The sequence below is a fragment of the Terrapene carolina genome, unplaced genomic scaffold (assembly GCF_002925995.2).
Source record: "Terrapene carolina triunguis isolate 2854851 unplaced genomic scaffold, T_m_triunguis-2.0 Scaffold85, whole genome shotgun sequence".
NCBI classification, from domain to species: domain Eukaryota; kingdom Metazoa; phylum Chordata; order Testudines; family Emydidae; genus Terrapene; species Terrapene triunguis.
The window spans coordinates 35,873,502-35,899,321 of record NW_020664436.1 but is presented as its reverse complement, the minus strand read 5'-3'; the positions used below and the strand labels follow the sequence as shown (position 1 = coordinate 35,899,321).

Genomic DNA, 25,820 nt, shown 5'->3' with positions numbered 1-25,820 from the left:
ATCATTCTAGTGGCTCTCATGATGTCTTCCTCAAAAATTCCCTCAACACTAAGTATATTTGCTAAATGTTCCCAAATTGCCACATTAAGAGGAGAACATATTTATAAATTTAAAGGTGGCTTCTCCTCTTAAAATGGCAATTTGAGGGCATTCAGCAGTTATTGGGACTGTTGATGGAATTGGATTATAAAGAGTTGTAGGTCACCTTTAATAATTTATTAATTATTTTACCTTTTTGTGTCCCTGCTACCTTTAAATATTTCTTTTGTGCTATTTTATCATAAAGTATTACCGCTTTCAGTGCAAAAATGTATTTATTACTGCTTCCTCTCTAGCAGTTATGTGATGATGTTAGTTTCTGCCATTGATTTATTTTCTATTTTGAATGAAGCAAAAGGGATACATTTTTGCATGCCTATCACTAGAGGAGGTTATGTGGGGGTTAAGGAAGGGAACAGCTGGGTGTTGTTTGAAGTGTTTTGCAAAATGGATCTTATACTGGAATGATTTTCCTTCCTATAAAATAACATAGCGAATTTCTGTGGACACTATACAATTTCTTCATGCCCCTGCTAAATTTAAAAATCTCTGTTTTCATTTCTTTTTTCCAAGTGAGACCCCTTTGTAATATTTCGGTGGGGCTGTTAAGCTTTTTATTATTGTTGTTGGAATGGTAAATCTTAGCTTGAACCATAAAAGTTTCTCCACTTGGTGCCATGGCCCTGGGCGGTAAAAATGTATGATATACAAAGTACATGCTATTAATATTTAATTTAATCCTTTTTCCATAAAATTAGACATTGAAAGATTCCTGATAATTGTGAACTTGCAGGAAGAGTTGAATAGAGCTGAAAGCTGAAGAAATACACAGCCCGAAGCATCATGGATTACCCGAAAGAAAATGTGTTCAAAATGGCTATATTTTCTGATTTTCTGAATTTTTAGTCTTTAATAGAGTTGCACCAGGGATCAGTTTGGTCCTATGAGTGTAATGTACAGTGCAGTTAATCATGTTTAAATGAAACTATAATATCCACATAAAAGACCATATCAGCTTTGTGAGAGTGGAAGTGGTTATCAATAAATATCCAAATCAAAGGGAACTTTCTCTACAGATCTATTTTTTCAGAGTGAACTTGGGCTGTTTTTTGAGCTTCAGTCCCCTTAACATCACATAGTAATGATTCCAGTTTGTGCTGTTCGTGTTTTCTCCTTTTTCTTTCTTCTAACTCCCATAGCATAGTTTTTTCAATCCAGCATTCACTGCACATGTTCCAGTCATGAGGTTACAAAGCTGACATTGCAGTCTCAGCAGAGGTTATCTCTTTAAAATTCCCTAAAATTCCCCTTTGGCAAATCCAGTTTGGCAGCTGGGTTTCTGTAGGAAAGTGAGGGAGCCACCCCCTCCCAGTATGTCCTTTATAAAAATAGAAATCTATTAAACCTCTGGTCAGAAGGGCAGATGGGCAAGTGGCTCCCTCGAAAACACACATCAGTTTTTTCTGAGCTTTTCTCTCCCTATTCTATAGCACAAGGTAACGTTATTTATTAGGCCAATTAAGTAGTGAACACTGCTGCTTTAAAATATAAAACAGAGCTTGCCTCTTACTCCTAAAGACTTAACATGAACCTTATGATCTGAAGTGTGAATAAATCAATAAGAAATATTGACTTGCTGTTTCAAATATTTTAAATATATTGATATTTTTAAGAGGATTGTAAAATCAAAAGTTTACCCTTTTCCCCTTGTCTGGAAGTATATTAGGTAAATGAAGGAACAGAGCTGAATTAAATGCAAAAACCAAGCTCAGTCCCAAGCAATGCCATAGCCAATGAAAACAGAATTGGTATTCAGTGAGAGAATTGTTAAGCCATACTAGAGAGGGGTGTGTGTATATAGAGTTCACCACTTACTGATAGTGTTCAGAACAAAATAAAAACGGATATATGTGACTTGGATTTCCTTCAGTAATCCTGCTCACACCCAAACACAACTCCCCTCAAAATACATTGTAATTTGTTACTACTCTTTGCTGAGAAGGAAGGGAAGCAATTGTTATTGTTCCTTTTTAATTCTTGGGAGGCACTGAGTGATGGGCACCATAAAATAACCTAGATACCCAGACTGCTTTTTGAAACAGAGCCTGCGATGTAGTATGGAAATCCTACACTGCATCACAAGTGTTTTCTTATTTTATGTTTTCTATAGAGAAAAGTTAGTTCAGCAGACCAGAATGACCTTACGAGTCATAGCTTTGAAAAATTCATCATTTGTGGCTTTGATTAATGTTTTGTGAGAAAAATAAGTCAAAGTTTTCAAAAGTATACATTTTTGTCACCTATGTACCTAATTGATCACCATCTTGTTTACTTAAGAAAGGTGGAGCTGCAGGGGGTGGAAGCCCCCAGCCCCGGCTGGAGCTGCTGGGTGGGGGGCAGCACCCCGGAACCCCAGCAGGTGCTGTGGGCAACAGTAGCAGCCCACAGCCCGGGTGCCCCAAGCCTCGGCAGGATCCACGCGGGGCAGAAGCCCAGGAGCTCAGCTCTGGGGCTGCTGCAGTGCAGAAGTGGTACACCCTCACTTCTGCACCGTGGAGGTGGGTCTGATCTCTCTCTGATAACAGCCATGCAGGCAAAGTACAAGTCCTGTCCCTCCCCAGCCTGGCTGATTTCAGGGAGATCAGATTCACGGGGAAGGACTTATTTCATGGTCCAGGACATGTTTTTCACAGCGGTGAAATTGGTAGGACCCTATACATATGCATATCTGTAAGTAAAATTGCAAAATAAAATGATCAGTTTCTTTGCTTTTAACTGTAAGATTTCCCCTTTACGCAGCTGTCTTGTCAAAAGGCACTGTGTAGACTTTATGGATCTGAGGTATTGAATGCCCCTGATGGATCCTTGAAAAGTGTTATAAAGTGCATAATTGGAGCACTTGAGCATAAAACTACAGTTATATACTTCTCTGTGTTAATTTTGTGTACAGTTAAACTTGAGTTCAGCACTGGCCATAAATGAGAGGGGGAAGCCTTTTATTATGAGTGCAAGAGTGTGTTTAGTGAATGCGTTAGCAAAAATGGTATTCATGGAATGACCTGAAATGAAAGGGGAAAACATTTCTGGTCAAGAAGTGTGGAGGAGGAAGGAATGCACGAGTGCACAAGGGATTAGTAAATGTGCATTGCATCAAGAGAATAGTAGATACTCTGAACATACATAGTGTTAGAGTGTAATAACTGACTTGCACTTAGTGTAAGTACTTGTGGGGAAAAGTCCTGTTAATTTGGCCTTAGGTAAATGGACTTGGTGATTGAAAAAGCCTAACATTTAAAAACAATTTGGGAATGGTGAGTTTTTAATGAGTAATGTTTTGACTATAATGTGTCTTGTGTGTGTTCCTCTGTTCTCTTTCTTATAATCCCTTATGTCTTGGCAGTCGGATTATCTTTATTTACAGATACTTAAATTCATTAGTTGGTATACAAGATTTATTCGGGAGAACTAGTACAAGGAATAATATATTCCTAGAATAAGATGATGATTGTAATAAAACACCAAAAGTGATTGTAATTATACAAGGACTGATTATCTACTGTAGGTTATCTATTAAATCTGACTTAACAAGGTGTTTGTTTGGAATATGTAAGTGTTAATAAGTTTTAATTAAAGAATAGAGTTTGGCTAAATCAAAGGGCAAAATTTTGTAACTACAAGGAAGGTGGGTTCTTGGGTTATTTTGTTGTAAAAAAAAAACCCATTACAGTGGCAGCCCATTATTGCAAGGGCTGGTATCATTGCAGGGGTGGTATCATTATTGCAAGATTATAGTGTTTCAGATCTGTATCTAAGTACTCTTATTTAAAAGGCTATAGTCCTTCCACCTGCCCCCAGGACAGAGAGGGGGGCAGGGTCAGTATAGGAATTATGTACATTTTTCTATTTTTGTTATTGTTGATGTTGTGTGGCCTAACCCTGAAGGACAGGGTGTGTGTGTGTCCATGGTTATTTTCATTTTTTTAAAGCAAATCAAGACATAAAGTACCCCAAAGTGTTCGGCCATATTATTGGAAACTGCACTTTAGCAGTAGGTTTTTTATTATCTTCCAGCATAACATTATGCCAGGCTGGTAGTGCTGATATAATCAAATTTCCTTATCCAGTTGGTTCAGCCAAGCATTCTGTTTGCCTCAGAATTCCTTGCTGTGGGGTATTTTTAGTCTGTCGTAGCATGAAAAATATGTTTTTGATCTTGCTGTGATTTCAGAAGCGAGCAGAAATTGGACTCTAGAAATTACCAGATTTGTCATAGAGATCACTAAACATTGATATGGTACTCAAGAAAGTAAAACCTTTTTCTTTTGTGTATTGACCCCCTATACTGTTGGCACTAGTTGGTGGTTGAAACCCATAATGAAAGCACAGTGATTTTTATAGCTTTTTCTTTTGTTGGACATGTGGCAGGCTCTCAGTGATTAAGAGTGTGATATCTCTTAGAAAAGCGGAGGACTAGAACCCGAGACGACCTACCTTGCTCTCAGCAAGTCTCATTGTGCTGACTCAGATTAAGGCACTGATGTCAGAATTATGGGTGTTCGCTAGAATGTGTTACTATATTTCAGCTTGCTGGGGCAAAACCAATAGAATTGTTTGGTAAACACCAAACATAATTTGTTCCCTTTACTGTTAGCTGTGTACCTATATATTGAGCATGAGTTTGAATTGAGTGTTCGGACTGTGGGAATCCTACACTTCTTTCTCCTCTGTATTCACCATATTTCCCAGGGGAGTATATGGCCTAAGGGGGTGTGTAGGAGGTGAAACCACAGTCCTCATGCACTAGAGAACTTGAAGCCACCCACAGCATTGCAGAGCTGTTCTTTCAAGTGCACAATCAAGCACAGTCCTTCTTTCTCAGTGTATGAAGAGGGAAAAAATAAGTTTTGCATTTAGTTTTTTTATGGTAGTATTTTTATTTAAGCAATAATGATCAAGGTACAGCTCATTTCCTGTACCTTGGCTGGGTAATGACCAGCTGGGAGGAGTTGATGGCCAAAGGCTGTGCCTTCAGCCATTAATCACAGTCAGTCTATAATGCCTAGGAAATGCCCTGTGTTGAAGTCCTTACTGCTGTCACCAGACGAAAATGAAAATAAACATAAGACTTTTTATTTTTTTTAAATAATGGCTGATGAAATTTTACTGGATATGGACATAATATTTCTAAAGAATAAATGCCCTGTACTTAAAAAAGGCAGTTTGCTTGACTCTCTTTCATCTTTCCATTCAGTTGTTAACAAAAATTAAAAAAAAAAAAATCAAGACAGAAGTATGTAGGAGAACTGATATTTTAGTAGAGTCATTGTGTACATCTGTTTTAATACACAAAAAAGTGGCTGACCAGAATAGCTCTTCTGAAGGTTTCATGTGGGTCTTTGACAATACTGCTTTACTATGAGATACTGTATCAGTCAGATGGGTATGGGCATAAAAAAATTATGGAAATGCCCTGCTGTGTTTAATCTGATTTTCAATAGTTGGTAACTTACAGAAAAGACCAAAATTTCTTTCTTTGTAGTTTTAGTATGAACTGCAGTGCAATATACAAAGCAACTATATTATGCTCTTATGGGAAAAGATTTTTCTCCCTGTTGTTTTTAGACTCATCTGTTTCTCCCTCCCTTTAAACAAATTTTATAAATATGCAGAGGTTTTTCCCTGTTTAAAAATAATAGTTCTTCTTCAAGTATATGTTCCTGTGGGTGCTCCACCATAGGATGCATGCGTGCCCATGTGCTCTTGACCGGAGAATGCAAAGCAGTGTCCCTGGGCCCACACTGGCGCAGAGCTGCACTTTATGCTTCCAAAAGAGGGCATATAAGGAGGCGTGAACCCACTGCCACTCCGTTCCTTCTCAACCGCCTGCAACTCGAGATGGAGCAATAGTGTGTCTGCTGTTCTCAGTTTCCCACCTTTTTTACACAGACATTTTACTCTGAGTTTTTTTCTTTAGTTTGTTTAGTTATTTTATTTCTCTTTTTCTTTTAGTTCCAGTATTGTTTGGAAGGGAGGGTCTATACCCCCCTTTTGATTTTAGGACCCAAGTTTTGTTCCTTTAGCACTCTGTGTTATACCGAAGTCCTCAGGATTTAAGCCCTGCTAGGCCTTTCCCCTGGTGAAGGACATTCAAGCTGCTTTCGCTGCCTTGGAGACACCCACATCCTGTAAAAGTGTAAGGTCTGCATGGGGTTAAAAGCAGGACTAGAAAAGACAGAGAGGCTAGATGGAAGCTCGTTCTAATAGAACACTCACAAGCCCCAACGGGGTCCACTTCTCCTCCTGTACATCGGCCTCAACATCCCAAGCCACTCCAGTGGCTATTGGAGCTCCAGTAGCACCTCCAGATGCTAGGACTTCAAAGTGCCATCCCAATCAACACAAAATGATGCCTTTTCTGCTCCAAGGAATATGGCTGTAATTCATTGGGAGATGCCCTGATAACACCAGGGCCCTGTACCTTACTGTGTGCTTATCTACCTCCACCTCTTTTTCTCAAGACATCACTCAGACTGCAATAGGAAAGAGCTAAGGTTATTTTCATAGCCATCCTGGCTACGGTGCTCAAATCTCCTTCATCTCTCTGTGGCAATACTTCTCCGCCTTCCTCTCATGAAGGATCTCCTGTCACAAACTCTGGGACTCTGATTCATCCCAACTACTCCTCCTTGAGCCTGAGATCATGGTTCCTAGATGGATCTCAAGCATGTGGCTAACCGGATCAGATAACGTCCAGTCAGTTCTCCTATCTAGCAGGAAACCTAATACTCACAAAACTTACCTTCAAAAGTGGAAATGCTTCCATTTCTGGTGTTCTCTTCACTCTTCTCAAGCATCAGAAGTTCCACTCTCCAAAATCTTAGATTGCCTCTTGGTTTAAAGACTCAAGGTCTGTCAATGAGCTCAGAGTACATTTGACAGCTGTCACAGCCTTCCACTGGGCCATCGAGGGCTTCTCAGTTTTTGCCCACCGTACTACGGCCAGATTCTTTAAAGGCTTGTTTGGAAGCATGAGATGCTTCACTGCGCAGGTGCTGTCCTGCAGACACTGCTTTGCATTCTCCAGTTAAGACCCCACGGGCGTGTGCGCATCTTGTGTGGAGCAGCCATAAGGTCAAAATGTCTAGAAGAACTCAAGTTACTGTAAGGTAAGTAACCTCTTATTCTTATTAGTGACATAGATTTATTTAGCATCTATATCAGAGGTCGTTTTCATCAATTCATGACAAGGGAATCAAAAGTGTTCTTTTTGGAAGGAGAGAGATTACCTTTCTGTAGACATGATTGAATATTTTGTGGTAATAGTCTTTATTTATTTGGCTCTCATCATGAAGAATAGCAAACGTATTCAAAATGTCAGTAGATCAAAAATATGTCAATACATAAAACGTAAGTATTATTCCATAATATAGGTCCATGCAGAAAACTATGTTAATGCGATATGAAGTTTGCACAACTAAGAAATCAGAAAACATAAATGTTATGGTTCCAGCACCCACATTAACTCAGTCACATTTCACATCCTCTATATTTTATGGAATACATTTTACAACATAAATCCGGAATAGGAGGTACTATATATGTGCAACATGGCTCAGTTACTGTGGCAGTTTGAACCTTGATGTTTGTATTTCCTGACTGGGGATTTTTAAACTTCAACCTTAATGGGTTTTTTTGCATCTAATTTTTCTAGTTTCTTCCTTTTAAAAGAGGAAAATTGTCTGTACTAAGAATGAGTTAGCTCAGGATGTTTTGATTTAGACAAGAGTAGGGGGCATTATATTATTCCAGGGAGGGAGTACTTTATGACATGTATACGTCTGGTGCAGTATACCTTTCTCTGACACGCCTTTTTTGGAGGCGTGATGAACATCCGTACTGTCAAGGCTCCATCCTTTCTCATCCACCTGTGTAAGTGGCTCTGCAGAGCCTACTGCCCTTCATACAATGGCACACCAGTATATATTATGGCACACCAGTATAAGGGACTGCCTTACACATCCTTATTCCCTTGTGCTAGCCCACAGGATGGGCCATAATCTAGCCCAGTGTTAAAATTTAAATGGTCCTAATAAGACTTTGAAGTTCAGACCACAGTGAGGTAAAAGAGTGTTAAATTCCCACATTTGGTGATACTGTTTATCTGGAGACAATATCATATTTGGCCGGGCTAGAAATACAGGAGCACATAGATTAATCTTATGACTAATGTATCTTTATAATGACAAAGGTAAAATTTGAAATGAAAGATTAGAACTTGCAGAATATTGCAGTATACATTAAAAAATTGAAAGACACCTTATAATCATGGGGTCTGGGATTTGTTTCATATGCCATTGATGTCAAGACAGAATTTTTATTTAGAATTATTTTTAGGATTTTAGTATGTGCTCTTCAGTGAGAAGTATTTGCAGCCTTTATGAAGCCAGTACCTGTACCAGCAGGCATGGGTTGGATGCAGTGATGTCACAAAAGAGGCTGAACTTGACTAAGCTGTGTTAGAATCTTAGTAGATTCCCACTGAGCATGTTCCTAAAAGTTTTTGTCTCCCAGTTGCTAATGATCTTTTAAAATTTTTTATATATTTGTAAACCAAGTGAAGGCACTAGTCCTTTCTGAAAAGACTGTGCCTATATTGAGTCTCAGTTTTCAAATATTATTTACTCATGCTGTAACTAGATAAAACCAACATGGTTAGAATTATTTTTTTTTTCATTTATTTATTTTTGCAACGGGCAAAGTATATTTTTATGCATACTCAGAAGTGGTAAGAGGGCTGTTGCTCAAACTTTTAGGGGAAAAATTTTCCTATTGGCAGACAACATTGGAAATTTCTGTGTAAAAGAATTAATGTTTCAGAAAGCTACCAGCATATGAAATCAGAGGTTTATAATGGAAACTATTTGATAATCTTAATTATAACTGTCACTATTAGTGATCACTGTAAAATAAAAAGAATGAAAATTTGCTATACCATTTTATTAACTGAGGAAATGTTCTTTCTTTGCTTGCAATGTGAAATACAATTGCACGTAAACACAATTTTTCTGGGAATCCCCTTCAGTATATTATGCAAAATGACATAAATGTATAATTCTGGTACCCTAGCACTTAGGAAAATAGAATATTTTTGGTGGGTTGCTTTCACTGTTCCTCAGTGAGCCGCTCAGTCAGTCAGTGGCACCCCTTTCTGCTGACTACAGCCCCTGCCTTCGGCATTCAGATTTTCTGTTGCTTCAGAGATATCTAATAGCAGCCAATACATTTATTAACCAAAAAGTCTTACCAGACAAGGCAGAAAATGCCCGAGTTGGGGAGTACCAAACCGTCCCACCATTTTGAAACCAATCTGTAAAGATCTGGACTCTTCTGGAGATAAGACTACCAATCAGTGGGATTCTCCTAGGCCTTCCTCTCCATAGGGCACCAAAATAGGGCCTCTGTGTAAGATCCAAGAGAAGAACAATGCCCAGTCTTACTAGGAAACTTCCCACACCCTCCGCATGGACACAGGTGTCTAGGCAGGATGAGATGTTCAGGTAGAACCCACAGTCTCTGTGCACAGGTCTTTCTGACGGGGCACTGACAAGACCCTTCTACCCTAGAGAGGGGTGGCTTGAGAAATCCAATAACAGCTCTTGGCCAATATAATTGGAATAAAAATGCTAATATGCTAATTCTGTTACATTTTATTTGATAAATAATGGCCATACAGCTGTCTAATGGCCCTTTACCTAATACTTTGATTTCAGCTATGGATTATGCATGCAAAAAATCACTTGAAACTTCCATTACTATCAAGGTATTGCCTGGACAAAGAATGTCTGTCACAAGACCCCTTGTTCAAGCAAGGATGAAAGATTATGGGCTGAGTTATTGGTTAAATTGGATTTTTCCCACCCCTTCATTCTAGCTGTCAATTTGGTTTCTCTTTTATTCTCATCCTTTCTTTTTTAGCAGCCAAAGCAGTTTAATCACTGATGGTCAATCACACTCCTCCAAAAAATAATGCTATTTGCACTGTGCAAGTAAGATAAAAGGGGTCATAGTATAATTATTACAGTGTCTGTGCTCCCCTAGAAACAGATTAAAGCACTGATCTGTTCTCCCTGTACCTTCCCAAGAATTCATGTGCTAACGTAGGAGCAGAAAAGCGTTCTGAATTTTGATCTCCTGAGTTGTGAAGGCTACAAAGAATGTGGGTCTAAGAGTGAAAGGTGGGGGCTTCACTAGAAAGAAAGCTGATGCTCAGGTCATTCACTGCAAGCAAAGTAAGTAATTGGCTTCAGCTTTGTTTTGTTCTGGGGAGATTTTAATTAATTTTTTTTATATGCTGTTTAATAAGCATTTGTCCACGAGCAGTACCTTGTGATCCCGGTCTGTTAGACAGGGGGATTAATTTCCATGTTGTTGTTGTCATTTATTATTGGTTTAAATAGCAACACAAAATTGTGGTAGGTGTTTTATAGAACAGAACTGATGGTGGTCTCTGATCCAAAGGTTGCGCAGTCTAAATGTGGACATAACATAATGTGCGAGAAGAGTGAGAAGTGAAGGACGAGTATGACATAAATAAGATCCTGGGGTTGCTTAGGTTTGTTTTGTGTGCATCTTGGGTATGTCTACACTGCAATTAAAAACCCGTAGCTGGACTGTGCCAGCTGGCTCAGGCTCAGGCTAAGGGATGTTTAATTGTGGAGTAGACGTTCGGTGTCAGGCTAGAGCCCGGGCTCTGGGACCCTGTGAGGTGGTTAGGATCCTACAGCTGGAGCCTGATGTCTACACTGCAGTTAAACAGCCCCTTAGCCTGATCGCCGGAAGCCCGAGTCAGCTGGGACAGGCCAGCCGCTGATGTTTAATTGCAGCGTAGACCTATCCCTTGATGGCTGTATTCTTGTTTTAATTGTGGTGATAAGTGTACATTCTGAGAAGGTGGGAAGGTATGTGAGAGTGTAGGTGGATAAAAAAAGGGGCGATTATGGAGAGATGGTGAAGCAGAGTGGAGTGCAAACTATGGGAAGAGGCAAGGAACAGGAGCACAAGCACAAAAGGAATGGTTCCACGGATACAGTGCTGTGGGGTTAGCAAAATGTAATTGTGTGGTAGTACGGACAGAGCAACTTCTGGCAAAAGTTCGTAGTTGTTTTCATTGCCTATCTAATATTGCTGCATGTATGTAACAACTACCGATTCCGATGCAGAACAGCTATGTACTAATATGCTAAGTAAGCAGATTCACCTATGCACCAGAGAAACAATGTATGGACAGTAGTGGGAGCTTGTTAAAACTCTACTTGTTCACTGCAAGTGTTACAGCCTCAATGCTTGCAAGAATACTTACACTTCAGAGCCTACTGCCACAGGCCATAGTGGTGGTAGCACTAAGATGATACCTCAAGCACCAATACTTTGGGGAAGGTTAAGTGACTTGATTTAGTTTATAACATAAAGTCTGCATAGGTGTGATCTGTTATGTGCACTATTTTGTTTATTCTAGCACCTTTGACAAGTTGCTGGTGTATATTTATGTATTATATTGTTGCTTGAATCTTTGTTTGTCAAAAGATCTATCTTGGGAAGGCGAGGGAGAGACTCGGAAAGAAAAAAACTGAGAGCATTTAAGCATGTCCTTTTAGAGAAGAAGCAAGCAGTTTAAAAAAAGGGGGCTGATTGTACCTATTAAATGCTGAAAGTGTTTGCAACTGCATCACAAATATTAGAACTTGTTACTTAATTTCATTGTACAAAATGGCATTCCTCTTGGAAAGCACACCTTAGAATTGGGGTGGTTTTTTTTTCATAATTCTACTTCTTGATCAGCTGATCAGAACAATTTCTGCAGTAGGTTAGCCTTGTGCCTACTCAGAATAAATGTCTTCTGTTAAAACTTTTGCTGTTTTTATTTATTTTGAGACTAGACATTACGGAATTGTGACCGTCAATAGGATATACATTCACAAATTGCGGTATCTGATTTCCTTGGACATTCTTGTTGAGAATAAAGTATCTTGGGTACTAAAAGTGGTACTTTGCAAATAGATCTGATTACTTCTATTGACTGCGTGGTAAAAAGATTGGTAATAGTGAGCCAGGTTTGTGGGTGAGGACTCCACTTCTATTGAGGTTAGTGTGCGACTGTAACCTTGCTTGGTTTCATATGATTCCACCTCCTGACTCATATATCTGCTTTGCTTGGCTCTTCTAACAGATGCCGCCTCAGTATGGTCAGCAAGGTGTAAGTGGCTACTGCCAACAGGGCCAACAGCCATATTACAACCAGCAACCGCAACCTCAGCATCTGCCGCCCCAGGCACAGTATCTGTCGCAGGCTCAGCAGAGGTACCAGACACAGCAGGTAAGCATAGTCACCCGCTGCTCACAGCTACAACATTGCGCTAATTTAAAAAAATGCAACATGTAGAAGATGGAAGATTTTCCAAATGGGTACTATTCCAAAAGCAAAAAAAAACAACAACACTCCAAACTCCACCCTCCTATTAACTGTAAACTTAAAACAAGGCCGCAGTGCTCTTGGAAAGTGTTGGTATATACAGATATATCTATTTCAAGCTTTGTTTGCTATATGTGTGAATTTAGAATAAAACTAGTCCTACATTCCTCTTCAACTATCCCCCCTTTTTAAAAAGAGGTAACATACTTCATTGATTTTATGTAAGTGTGGGTCATAGACTTCCACATGTCTTGTTTTAAAATTCTTTGCAAGGCATTCTGGTGGTGCCTCCCAGCTGATGTGATCACTGTTGGTTTTAAAAAAAGAATAGGTGGAGCTGCTTCTTCAGGGGAGCTGGTGGAGAAGAAAATACATTTAAAACAGCACTTCACGTTCCTCATTCCGCACATCCATTTAGCTGTGTTAAATAACCCGATTTCCATGCCAGTTACTGTTTTGTATTTATACCCAGCCATGGCACCCGTATGAAACATTTATTTTCATTGAAGCTGCTACAAATACGGCAGCATTTATTGGCTCGATTTTTTTAAAGACAGTCTTGTTTTAAAATATGATCGGGAGCAATAATGGCTGGCTTAATATGCTAGAACTTGAGGAATGCCTGTGTGAGGCATCCTGGACTGAAGAGACCTTGGGTGCCCTTAGTTCCTGTAGCTGTACTTGTAGACTTAAGTTCCAAATATAGTCCCAGCAATGTTAACCGCAGAGGGACTGCCTGCCTGGGAGAGGAAGGAAGACGAGAGGAAAATGAAACCAAAATATATCCAGTATCCTCGGGGATCTAACTAAATTGAGCTGCTAAAGACTAGGTGCCTCTGGAAGAACTGTGCAGTATCATCACTCTCAGCAGTTCACTGGTGGACGATCCCTCAGGCACAGTTACTTAGCATACCAGGATAATACTGGGGCGGGGGAGAATATTTGCTAGTGATAAAAATACACTGTGAAACAAACTAACAAAAGAAGCCATATGTAGCTCGAGTGCTGTTGTCCTCCATACTCCGATTTTAAAGTAAGGCTAAAATATTTTTACTGCTTTATTAAAATTAGATAAACCGATTATTAAAACAAATTTCATTGGAAATAAAATTCATTTTAATTAAAACACTGCATCATTTATGAAATACAATTCTTAGGCATACCAGCCGTGCAGTTGAAAGCAGCCCCACCCCTCCATCATTTCGGTGACTTTAAACATGTAACTGTGATTTCAAATATGAAATTGTAGTTCTGTCTTTAAATTTAATTTTCCTCTTTTTCTCCATTTTCATGGACATTAAATAAATGATTTCTCAACCTCTGATGGGAAATTTTGATTCTGTTGATGTAAAAACTTTGGCTAAATCAGTTAGCAGGCAGAGACATAGTAATACAGCACATGGTGATCTGTGGTTTGATGTTAATAAGAACACTGCCAATAAGGGCCCACAGCTCTGCATGTCCACATATCTCCAATCAGCCGCCTGACAAACTGAATCAGTTTGTGGCTGCCAGGACGCCTGATCATATGTTGAATTGTTGTCACTTGAGCATGTAACTTGAACATTTTAATCTGTTTAAAAATCATGTACTTGTTGAACGTTACACAAAGTGTATGTATCTAATAACAAGTAATCTGGTTATCCCGATGGTGCATGGCCCATTGATGATCCCTGCCACTCTGCCCAGTGCTGTGAAATTTTGTGCAGTTGTTTTTGTATACCTCAAAAAAGTAAGGAAATTACATAGAAGAAGGTTGGGGGAAGAGGGTGAGTGGAGAGAGAGAAAAGGCACCCAAATTGGGATTGTGCCTCTGGCTGAATATTTGGCCACTATGGGGATTCAAACTCCTGTGTAACTCAGCTGCTTGGGACGAGTTCTTCCAATGAGGCTTCTGTGCATCACACTTAAGTGTGTCATGTTTCCATGTTGTGTCTACTCCACACAGAGGTTAAGAACATATGACTTGAACCACCTAAGGGAGTGATGCCTTTAGATAAAGTGATTGAGGCCTGTGATTTTGGTACTGAAGTTCGAGGGTTCTGTCTCCACTGAAGACCTCTGGTGGTGTTATTACAGAGTGGTGGGTAACCAGGGCCGGTGCAAGGATAGTTTGCGCCCTAGGCGAAATTTCCATCTTGTGCCCCCTTCCCCCCCCCCCGCACATCGGTTCATTGAGGGGCAAATCCCAACGAGCCTTTATAGACCCCAGGAGCCAGCCTGCCCAGGGGCCAGCCGTGCCCCGGGGCTGCTCCCCAGACCAGGTTCCCCCCTCCCTGCCCCCTGAACTCCCCTGGAGGGTGCACAGCCCCCCACGAGCCCTCCCCACCCCAGCGGTCCCTGCCCCGAGACCACTCACTGGCTTTGCCGGGCTTGGGCCACTGCAGTAGTTCGGCAGGGAGGAGCCGCCTTCTGGAGGCACCAGAGAGCCAGAGCATTGGCTTGCGGTGGCGGCGAGCCCCAGCCATGGAGGAGCCAGCGCAGGGCAGGGGGCAGCAGCCCTGCAAAAGCGGTGGCGTGGCTAGCAGCCGCACCCCCCGCTCCTCCTGCTCAGGCTGCGGCCCGGCGTTAGGGTGACCAGATCAGCAGTATAAAATATCAGGACGGGGGGCGGAGCAAAAAAAAAAAGGAGTTTAAAAGGGGCCGGAGGCAGGCCCCGGCCCCGCGCGCTGCCCCACGCTGCTGCACGGGCTTTTGCGGTGGGTCCGGGCGGGGGGCAGCGCGGAGCCATGTGGGCGGCAGGGGCCGAATCCCCGCTGCTGCCAGGGAGCCCCGTGCCTCTCCCTCCCGCTCGCAGCTGCGGCTCCTTCCCGGCAGGATGTGCCTCCCGCCGCCCCGGCCACATGCGGCGCGCGTCCCCCACGCCTAGTCTCCCTCCCGCCGGGAATGAGCAGCTGGACGCGCGCCGCATGTGCCCGGGGCAGGCCTGGGGGTGCGTCCCGCCGGGAAGGAGCCGCAGCCGCGAGCGGGAGGGAGAGGCACAGGGCTCCCCGGCAGCAGCAGGGATTCGGCCCCCGCGCCGGCCCCTGCCCGCTCCACGCTGCCCCGTGGGCTGCAGGGCTGGAGCAGCCTCCAAGCTGAGCTCCCAGCCCCGGGTGCAGCGGCCCGGGCAGGAGCCCTCTGGCACGGCGGGGGGCTCACAGCTGAGCCCCCCGTCTCCCTCCCTTGCCAGCCCCCCTTTGCCCGCCCGCCCGGTGCCCGGGTGCCGGAGCTGACTCACCAGCTCCAGGATCCACCGCCACCCCCTCCCTCCAGGCTTGCCCCGCCATGCTGCAAGCTTGGGAGGGAGGAGGAATGCTGCATGGTTGGGGAAGAGGCGGGGCCAGGGTGGGGATTTGGGGAGGGAGCCAATGGGGGAAGGAGGGGGCGGAGCCGGGGCGGAGGGGGGGCGCGAGCGCCAGAGCGGAGGGCAAAATTTCTTTTTTGTCCAGTGTCCCGACCAAACACGCGGGACAAAGAAGCAAATATCGGGACAGTCCCGATAAAATCGTCTGGTCACCCTACCCGGCGTGTCTTTGCCCTCCCCCCCCCCGGGGGGCTCCTACAGGCTGCAGCGGATGCAGGCCCCCCATGCATCCCTCTGCTGCCCCCTCGCTGTGCTCGGGCTCTGAGGCTCCCGGGCATGTGAGCCACCGGGAGGGGCAGCGGCGGCTCACACGCCCGGGAGCCGCAGAACCCAAGCCTGGTGAGCGGTAAGCCGGGGGGTGCCCCTGCCCGGGCTGCAACCCACCTTGCGCCTCCCCGGGGGCTCCTGCAGTGGATGCATGCGGGCGGCAGCCCCCGTGCGGCTCCCGGCTCCCTCCTGCCACGCTCGGGCTCTGCGGCTCCCGGGAGTGTGAGCCGCCACTGCCGCTGCCCCTCCCAGAGTAGGCTCAGGGCCCTGCGCCCCGGTAGCTCACATGCCTCGGAGCCGCAGAGCCCGAGCTCGGCGAGGAGGGAGCCGGGGGGTGCACGGGGGCCGCCGACCACATGCAACTGCTGCAGCCTGCAGGAGCCCCCGGGGGGGCGCGCCGGACCGCAGCCTGGGCAGGAGGGGCAGGGGGCGCGGCTGCTCCCCGCTAGCGGTGCCGCCGCCTTTGCAGGGCTGCTGCCCCCCTGTACCGCGCCGGCTCCTCCATGGCTGGGGCTCGCCACCCCCGTAAGCCAACGCTCTGGCTCTCCGGTGCCTCTGGAAGGCGGCTCCTCCCTGCCGAGCCAGGGCACCGCTTTTTTAGGGTTACCGTATTTCAACAATCAAAAAAGAGGATGGGGGGAGAGCCCCACCTACATCCACTCCCCGTCCCCTCAGAACGCCCAACCCTCCCCCCCCCCGCTCCTTGTCCCTTGGCTGCCCCCTCCTGGGACCCCACCCCCTACCTAAGCCTCCCTGCTCCTTGTCCCCTGACTGCCCCATCCTGACACCTCCCCACCCTATCTGCCCCCCTAGGACCTTACCCCCTACCTGTCCCCTGGCTGCCCCAACCCTTATCCACAGCCCTGCCCCCAGACAGACCCCTGGGACTCCCATGCCCCATCCAACCACTCCCCGCCCCCTGAGAGACCCCCCCAGAACACCCGACCCATCCAACCCTCCCCCCGCCCCCTGACAGCCCCCCCGGACTCCCCTTACCCCCATGCCGCTCCAGCCGCTGGCTCCATGTGGAGCCAAAATAAGGAGGCTGTGGAGGCCACAGCCCCTCCCCCGCAGCGTGCTGGCGATGCGACGCTGAGGCAAGGGGAGAGGGGGAGCGGGGGAGGGACTCTGCCTGCTGGAGGCCAATGGGAGCGGCAAAATCAGGCCCAGGCGCCCAGTCAGCCGCGCCGCACTCTGTGTGAGGGGAAGGGAGGGGAGGGAGGAAAAATCTCGGACGGCCCCAACCACTGGGTGCACTAGGCGGCCGCCTAGTTCGCCTAGTGGTTGCACCGGCCCTGTGGGTAACATTACATACGAAGATACTAGCAAGAACTTGTAAGGTGTAGTTTAACTTTTCCTGATGAAACAGTTCAGTAACTCCTAATTCTTTTGAAAGTGTGATTTTTAAAAAAAATGTATTTCTTCTTTTAGTGCTGGGCCCCCTACATGTATTCTACATGTGGGTATGCATGTGTACCATGCGCCTGAGATCAGAGAGTTCTAGCAAGTAGTGTCTGTTGGTCTGCACCTGCATGGTTGCTCTCCTCCTGCTCCAAACTGCCAGTGTAAGAGGCAGTGCAGACCGATGCCTCTTCAGTTCCTTCTTACCACCTCATCGCCTGAGTTAGACTCCACTATGTCTGAAGCTACATCCATCTTTATTCTACAAAACCTATTGTAAACATATATTGTAAATAGTTTCTTTTAGTATTCTTTGTGGTGTTAGGGTTAGTGTTTTAGTTTAGTTACTGTAGTTTGGTTCTCTCCACCTTGGGGAGTTTTCCCCTGCAGACAAAGACTATGCCTACAGTTCCAGCATTTAAGAACTGCATCTCCTGCCCCCCGGTCCCCGCTCCTTCTTTGTGAGTGATGACTACCAACATTGCCTTTACTGCTTTGGAGAGGCTCACATCTCCGCTAAGTGCATCATTTGTCGTGCTTTCCCTCTCTGAACATGTGAGGGATGAGAGCTCTCACTAAAGAAGCATCTCATCAAGAAGGCCATGAGATCTCAGTCAGTCCTGAGCCAGGGAGACCCCCCCCCTGTACAATGGCCTGAGTCCATGGGCAGTGTCCCTCCAAGCATGAGCTCCGGATCTGAGGCCAGAGATGCTAAGCCCAAAGAATTGTTACCAAAGACTTCTTATGAGAGTAAAGGACACTCTCAGAAACACAAGGATAAATCTGCTCCTAAATGAAAAGATCCTTCCCTGATTTCATCCAAGTTGAGTGAGTCCTCATCACAGGTCCTGAGGCTTTAGGTCCGTTCAAACCTGCTGGATGTGAGAGTATGGCATGAAGGAGTAAGGACCCATCAGTACTTACTTTGTTTCAACATAGGGGGACTGGACTAGATGACCTCTCGAGGTCCCTTCCCGACCTATAATTCCATAAGCTCAAGGATAGCCTCCCACCATCACAATCCAAGAGTGCCAAGCTAGACTATGTTCTGGCACTGGCCTCCCCCCATAAGGAACCAGCGTCCACCATAACTAGGGATGTGCCAGATCTGGTGGTCCTGACCATTGGAACATGCTGCACTCGGGGATACCCCAAAACCTACACCTCCCCAGAGGATATCTTTACCCTACCTTATTTGCAATTTCCTCACTTTTTGTCTACAACCCTAATCAGAGTCATCTGAGGAAGAAACCACCTTGAGGAGACCGGAGTACTCCCCTATTCCACCCAGCTGGAGCATTCGTCCACCATTACCAATGGCTTTGCTGGTTGAACTGGAACCCACCGTCTTGTCTGACATGTCGGAGGTTCCAGATGGAACATCACCTTCAGATAGGGAGGCTAGCCTGGACAGAGGCTCCTGAAGGTCTGGGATCAGTCCTCTCCTCAGATGTGACTATCCAGGGGAACGATTGTACCCAATGCCATGGGGTCCCCCTCTAATAATCGACCCTTCATACTGGTATTGTTGGGATTCATGGATCCCAGGATCCATGTGCATGAATCCCACCTACCCTTGCCTAACTCCCTCTGTTGAACTATAAGGGCGAAGAAATTGAGCTGGATCCACCAGGACAGACAGTTGCAACAGATGTGTCCTCCTCCTTGCCAGATGAGGCAGTTCCCCCTATCTTTGCCATCCTTGCCTGATGACTACAGGCAATATCAAGAGCGCCTGCAGAGGGAGGCAACAGACCTCCAGATCCAACTCAAGGAGGTTCAGGATATTCAGCATAGGCTCCTGGACATTCTCCAGCCTTCTGCTCCTAGCCAGCTGGCCCTTCCTGTGACAAGGCCATTATGGAACCAGCCAGGGAAGTTTGACATACTCCTGTTTGCTGCATTCCCACCTCAAAAAAGGCTGACAGCCATTATCTTGTACCAGCCAGGGAGCAGAGTTCCTGTTTACACGCCCAGCACCCAACTTCTTGGTGATGTAAGCAGCCACTGAGAGATAGAAGTTGCAGCATCCCAAGGCAATACCCACTGATAAGGGTGCTAAACACCTTGATCTCCTAGGGAGGAAAGTGTTTTCTTTCATCAGCCTTTAGTTTAGAATTACTAACTACCAGGCCCTGTTAGCAAAGTATGATTTCACCAACTACTCCAAAATCCTTGGACTTTAAAGACAAGTTTCCTCAGAGGACACCAATTCCAAGCCCTCAGTGATCAGGCAGATTGGTAGCTAAAACATCTCTTCAGGCTGCAGTGGCTGTTGCCGACATTGCTTCGAGAGGGATAGCTTCAGCAGTTGTCATGAGGCATGAGTCTTGGCTCTACTTCTTGTGGTTCCTCCGGGAGGTACAAAATACCATGGAGGATCTACCCTTTGATGAGGCTAACTTATTCAGTGAAAAAAACTGAGGAGTCCCTTCACTCGCGCCAAGACTCCATAATAATTCTCCATACCCTTGGCATTTATACCTTATCTGCAAAGAGGAAACACCATAAACAAGTGTACAGGCCAAGACCACCCCCATAACCATTCTATGAGCAGCGTCTTTACAAACTATCGTGCAAATGCCAAAGGGTAGAATCATAGAATCATAGAATATCAGGGTTGGAAGGGACCTCAGGAGGTCATCTAGTCCAACCCCCTGCTCAAAGCAGGACCAATTCCCAACTAAATCATCCCAGCCAGGGCTTTGTCAAGCCGGGCCTTAAAAACCTCCAAGGAAGGAGATTCCACCACCTCCCTAGGTAAAGCATTCCAGTGCTTCACCACCCTCCTAGTGAAATAGTGTTTCCTAATATCCAATCTAGACCTCCCCCACTGCAACTTGAGACCATTGCTCCTTGTTCTGTCATCTGCCACCACTGAGAACAGCCGAGCTCCATCCTCTTTGGAACCCCCTCTCAGGTAGTTGAAAGCAGCTATCAAATCCCCCCTCATTCTTCTCTTCTGCAGACTAAACAATCCCAGTTCCCTCAGCCTCTCCTCATAAGTCATGTGCTCCAGACCCCTAATCATTTTTGTTGCCCTCCGCTGGACTCTTTCCAATATTTCCACATCCTTCTTGTAGTGTGGGGCCCAAAACTGGACACAGTACTCCAGATGAGGCCTCACCAATGTCGCATAAAGGGGAACGATCACGTCCCTCGATCTGCTGGCAATGCCCCTACTTATACAGCCCAAAATGCCATTAGCCTTCTTGGCAACAAGAGCACACTGTTGACTCATATCCAGCTTCTCGTCCACTGTGACCCCTAGGTCCTTTTCTGCAGAACTGCTACCTAGCCATTCGGTCCCTAGTCTGTAGCAGTGCATAGAATTCTTCCGTCCTAAGTGCAGGACTCTGCACTTGTCCTTGTTGAACCTCATCAGGTTTCTTTTGGCCCAATCCTCCCATTTGTCTAGGTCCCTCTGTATCTGATCCCTGTGTACATAGACTCTGGTACACAGCTTCCTCCATATCTACTGCCACTGCTCAACCCCACCCATTATCTAGGGGGTTCTTTCATTGGGACATTTGAGAACCATGTTCTTCTGCTGATTCCATCCTACCCTGCCCCCAAACTTTGGTGGCTGCCTTGCCCTCTTCACTCATAACTGGAGGGCAATAACAATGGACAGGTGGGTGCTAGAGATCATTCAGTCTGGCTACTTGATCGAGTTTGTATCACCTCTCCATCACAAACCTCCTACCTGGCGTGTTTTCAGGGACCACTGTCACAAGGAGGTCCCTCCATTAGGAGGTAGACTCTCTTCTTTAGCCCAGATCTATAGAGCATGTGCCACCTTAACATCAAGGGAAAGGATTCTAGTCGCCATATTTTTTAGATCCCAGGAAAAGTGGAGGATGGAGACCAGTTCTCAGTCTACTCCAACAGAGAGTCTATTTTTGAAAATCAAAATTCTGCATGGTCTCATTGGCATCAATAATCCCCTCTCTGTAGGGGAGGGCTCCTGGTTTGAGGCTCTTGGCACAAAAAATGCTTACTTTCATGTGGATATTCACCCATCCCACAGAAGGTTCCTCAGATTCCTGGTAGGACAAATACAATACCGGTTCAGAGTGCTTCTGTTCAGACTTGCTACAGCACCCGAGGTCTTCTCAGTGGTGGCAGCCCAGATGAGATGAAACAGCTACATCGTCTTTCAATATCTGGATAGCTGACTCGTGATGGGCAGATCCAGCAAAGAGGTTCAGTTGGCACCTCTGTTCCTACTCTGTCTGCTGTCTTCCTTGGGAAACTATGTCATCAAATAAAAGTCTACTTTGACTCCCACAAAGACCATAGACTTTATAGGTGCAATCCTAGACTCGACGGCAGGAGGGGCTTACCTCCCTATGGAAAGATTCCAAGCCACAGACAACTTGGTAAGACAAGTCATCCTTAGACCTTGGACCACAGTCAAGGTGTGTCTTTTCCTATGAAGCCATATGGTCTCATATACTTATGTAACACCATAGACAATCACTCCATACAGGGCATTTGGACCCCTAGAGGCCAGGATGCCTATCAGCCTACTAGAACTGAGAGCAGTCTGTCTAACCTGCTATGCATTCCTTCCACTCATTTGGTCTGGCCGTACCCAGATAATGTCAGACAACATGATGACCATTTTCTACACAGATTCATAGATTCTAGGACTGGAAGGGACCTCGAGAGGTCATCGAGCCCAGTCCCCTGCCCGCATGGCAGGACCAAATACTGTCTAGACCATCCCTGATAGACATTTATCTAACCTACTCTTAAATATCTCCAGAGATGGAGATTCCACAACCTCCCTAGGCAATTTATTCCAGTGTTTAACCACCCTGACAGTTAGGAACTTTTTCCTAATGTCCAACCTAGACCTCCCTTGCTGAAGTTTAAGCCCGTTGCTTCTTGTTCTATCCTTAGAGACTAAGGTGAACAAGTTTTCTCCCTCCTCCTTATGACTGGATTTTAGATACCTGAAAACTGCTATCATGTCCCCTCTCAGTCTTCTCTTTTCCAAACTAAACAAACCCAATTCTTTCAGCCTTCCTTCATAGGTCATGTTCTCAAGACCTTTAATCATTCTTGTTGCTCTTCTCTGGACCCTCTCCAATTTCTCCACATCTTTCTTGAAATGCGGTGCCCAGAACTGGACACAATACTCCAGCTGAGGCCTAACCAGAGCAGAGTAGAGCGGAAGAATGACTTTTCGTGTCTTGCTCACAACACACCTGTTAATACATCCCAGAATCATGTTTGCTTTTTTTGCAACAGCATCACACTGTTGACTCATATTTAGCTTGTGGTCCACTATAACCCCTAGATCCCTTTCTGCCGTACTCCTTCCTAGACAGTCTCTTCCCATTCTGAATGTGTGAAACTGATTTTTTCTTCCTAAGTGGAGCACTTTGCATTTGTCTTTGTTAAACTTCATCCTGTTTAACTCAGACCATTTCTCCAATTTGTCCAGATCATTTTGAATTATGACCCTGTCCTCCAAAGCAGTTGCAATCCCTCCCAGTTTGGTATCATCCGCAAACTTAATAAGCGTACTTTCTATGCCAATATCTAAGTTGTTAATGAAGATACTGAACAGAGCCGGTCCCAAAACAGACCCCTGCGGAACCCCACTTGTTATGCCTTTCCAGCAGGATTGGGAACCATTAATAACAACTCTCTGAATACGGTTATCCAGTCACTTATGCACCCACCTTATAGTAGCCCCATCTAAATTGTATTTGCCTAGTTTATCGATAAGAATATCATGCAAGACCGTATCAAATGCCTTACTAAAATCTAGGTATACCACATCCACAGCTTCTCCCTTATCCACAAGACTCGTTATCCTATCAAAGAAAGCTATCAGATTGGTTTGACAGGATTTGTTCTTTACAAATCCATGCTGTGGCTATTCCCTATCACCTTACCACCTTCCAAGTGTTTGCAGATGATTTCCTTAATTACTTGCTCCATTATCTTCCCTGGCACAGAAGTTAAACTAACTGGTCTGTAGTTTCCTGGTTTGTTTTTATTTCCCTTTTTATAGATGGGCACTATATTTGCCCTTTTCCAGTCTTCTGGAATCTCTCCCGTCTCCCATGATTTTCCAAAGATAATAGCTAGAGGCGCAGATACCTCCTCTATTAGCTACTTGAGTATTCTAGGATGCATTTCATCAGGCCCTGGTGACTTGCAGGCATCTAACTTTTCTAAGTGATTTTTAACTTGTTCTTTTTTTATTTTATCTGCTAAACCTACCCCCTTCCCATTAGCACTCACTATGTTAGGCATTCCTTCAGACTTCTCGGTGAAGACCGGAACAAAGAAGTCATTAAGCATCTCTGCCATTTCCAAGTTTCCTGTTACTCTTTCTCCCTCTTCTCTGAGCAGTGGGCCTACCCTGTCTTTGGTCTTCCTCTTGCTTCTAATGTATTGATAAAAAGTCTTCTTGTTTCCCTTTATTCCTGTAGCTAGTGTACATGAACAGGGTGGAGCAAAATTCTTTCCTTTTTGTGTAAAAGTGGTTCTCAGCAACTTATCTATTGAGTGTGCAGACTCTGTTGGACAATCTCAGCAGGCAGTTCTGCACAGACCACAAATGGGAGATGCACAATTCCATCCTGAATGAGATCTTCACCCAGGGCAGAATGCTTTCCTGGGACCTGTTCACCACCCAGACAAACAAGATATTGTCCCTGTACTGCTCCTGTGCAGCTGTGGGTCAGCAATGCCCTTCTCCTATTTTGGACAGACCAAATCAGGTTTGCCTCTTCTTCCATCCCACTGATACTACAAGTTGTACGAAAGATTTGCTACAGCAGAGCTCAGGTCTTTATCATCATATCCAGCTGGCCTAGACCGTTTTGGTTTTCAGACCTTCTGCATCTGTCAACCCAGCTTCCCATCAGCCTCTTTCCCTTTCCACCTCTATTCACTCAAGAGAGTGGCAAGACCAGATGTCTCAACCCAGGCCCCCTTCATCTCATGGCCTGGTATTTGGATGGGTGTCAGACCAAAACCATTCATGTTCAGAAGCTGTTCTGTCTCCATGAGAAAATGCAGGTCCACCTTGCAACAATCAGCACCTTCCATCCTCCAGTTGAAGACTATGCTGTTTTTACTTGTCCAGCAACAATCAGATTCCTGAAGGGCTTCATCAGAACTTTCCCACTGGTGGCAAAACGAACACTGCAATGGGATCTTAATCTTGCTCTTTCAGTACTTACCAGCCCTCCCTTTGAAACGCTAGCCACCTGCTCCCTACTTCTCCATGAGGGTCGCCTTCCTAGTAGCCATCACATCAGCTAGAACGGTGAGTGAACTGGGAGCACTTATAGCAGATCCACCATATACCAAATTTCATAAGGAGAATGTTTCCCTTCACCTCCACCTGAAATGTATCCCTAAGGTAATTTCTGAGTTTCACATGAATTAACCTATTCACTTCCTGGTATTCTTTCCAAAACCTCATGCTTCCGACAAGGAGAGAAGACTTCACTCTCAATGTCTGTCAGGCTTTGACTTTCTATCTGCAGAGAATGAAATCAATTAGAAAGATGTGCCAGTTTTAGATGGTCCATAGACTGCTTTGAGAGAGTCAAAGAACATCTTTGCGTTGTTTGTATCTGCGTAATGCTGGACTTCTGCAGCTTTCCTCTCCCATCATTCAATCTGCATTCTCCTTAGTTCAGACTGGGCCTTGCTCTGTAGGTACTTAAACCTATCTTTCTTTGAGATGGAAGTGAGTTCATTCTGCCATTCAACAAATGCTTTCTGCTTGTCACTTAGGAGTTTGGAGATGTCCTTGTTGTTCTTATCGAACCAATCCTGGTGTACCCTTTTCTTTGGCCCCAGCACTGATTTAGCTGTGTCACTAATCACATGTTTAAACTGGTTCAATTTTTCTGATGGGATGCCAGTGATTGGCAGGCATGAAAAAAGCTTGTAAGCTGAAACTGCTGAAACTGCACCTGATAGTTGGCGTGCTTGAGCTGCATCGGTAACCTCATTATGGGGATGGAAGGCAGATGTGACACTATTGAAGATACGTAAGACAGTACTTGGGCCTTGCTACGCACATTTTCTAAACACTGCAGGATACCTGCCCAGAAAAATGAGCTAGTGTTTGGAAGGAGCATTTAGCAGGCTATAATTAGATGCTGTTATCTTCCCCCTAGTTGTCTAAAATGGCATAGGAAGTCAAAGAGAGAATGGGTCTTCAAGATCTTCTGTGCCACAGGACTCTTTGTCGCTTTTTACAGATCCAGACTAACACAGCTACCCCTCTGATACTTGTGCCAGTCAAGAGTCCCT

At 44.9% G+C, this 25,820-nt stretch overlaps 1 protein-coding gene across 8 annotated transcripts in view; it reads left to right on the top strand.

Moving 5' to 3' along the window:
* ARID1B (AT-rich interaction domain 1B) overlaps positions 1-25,820 on the top strand; it is a 402,254-nt gene that overhangs the window by 73,329 nt on the left and 303,105 nt on the right. For 7 of the 8 annotated variants that reach the window (XM_024214024.2, XM_024214022.2, XM_024214017.2 and 4 more), the window contains exon 3: positions 12,266-12,412. The exons of the other annotated variant lie outside the window; for it this stretch is intronic. In XM_024214024.2, the coding sequence (XP_024069792.2) occupies positions 12,266-12,412 (147 nt within the window). The remainder of the gene's footprint in view (positions 1-12,265; positions 12,413-25,820) is intronic. 8 annotated transcript variants of the gene reach the window in all.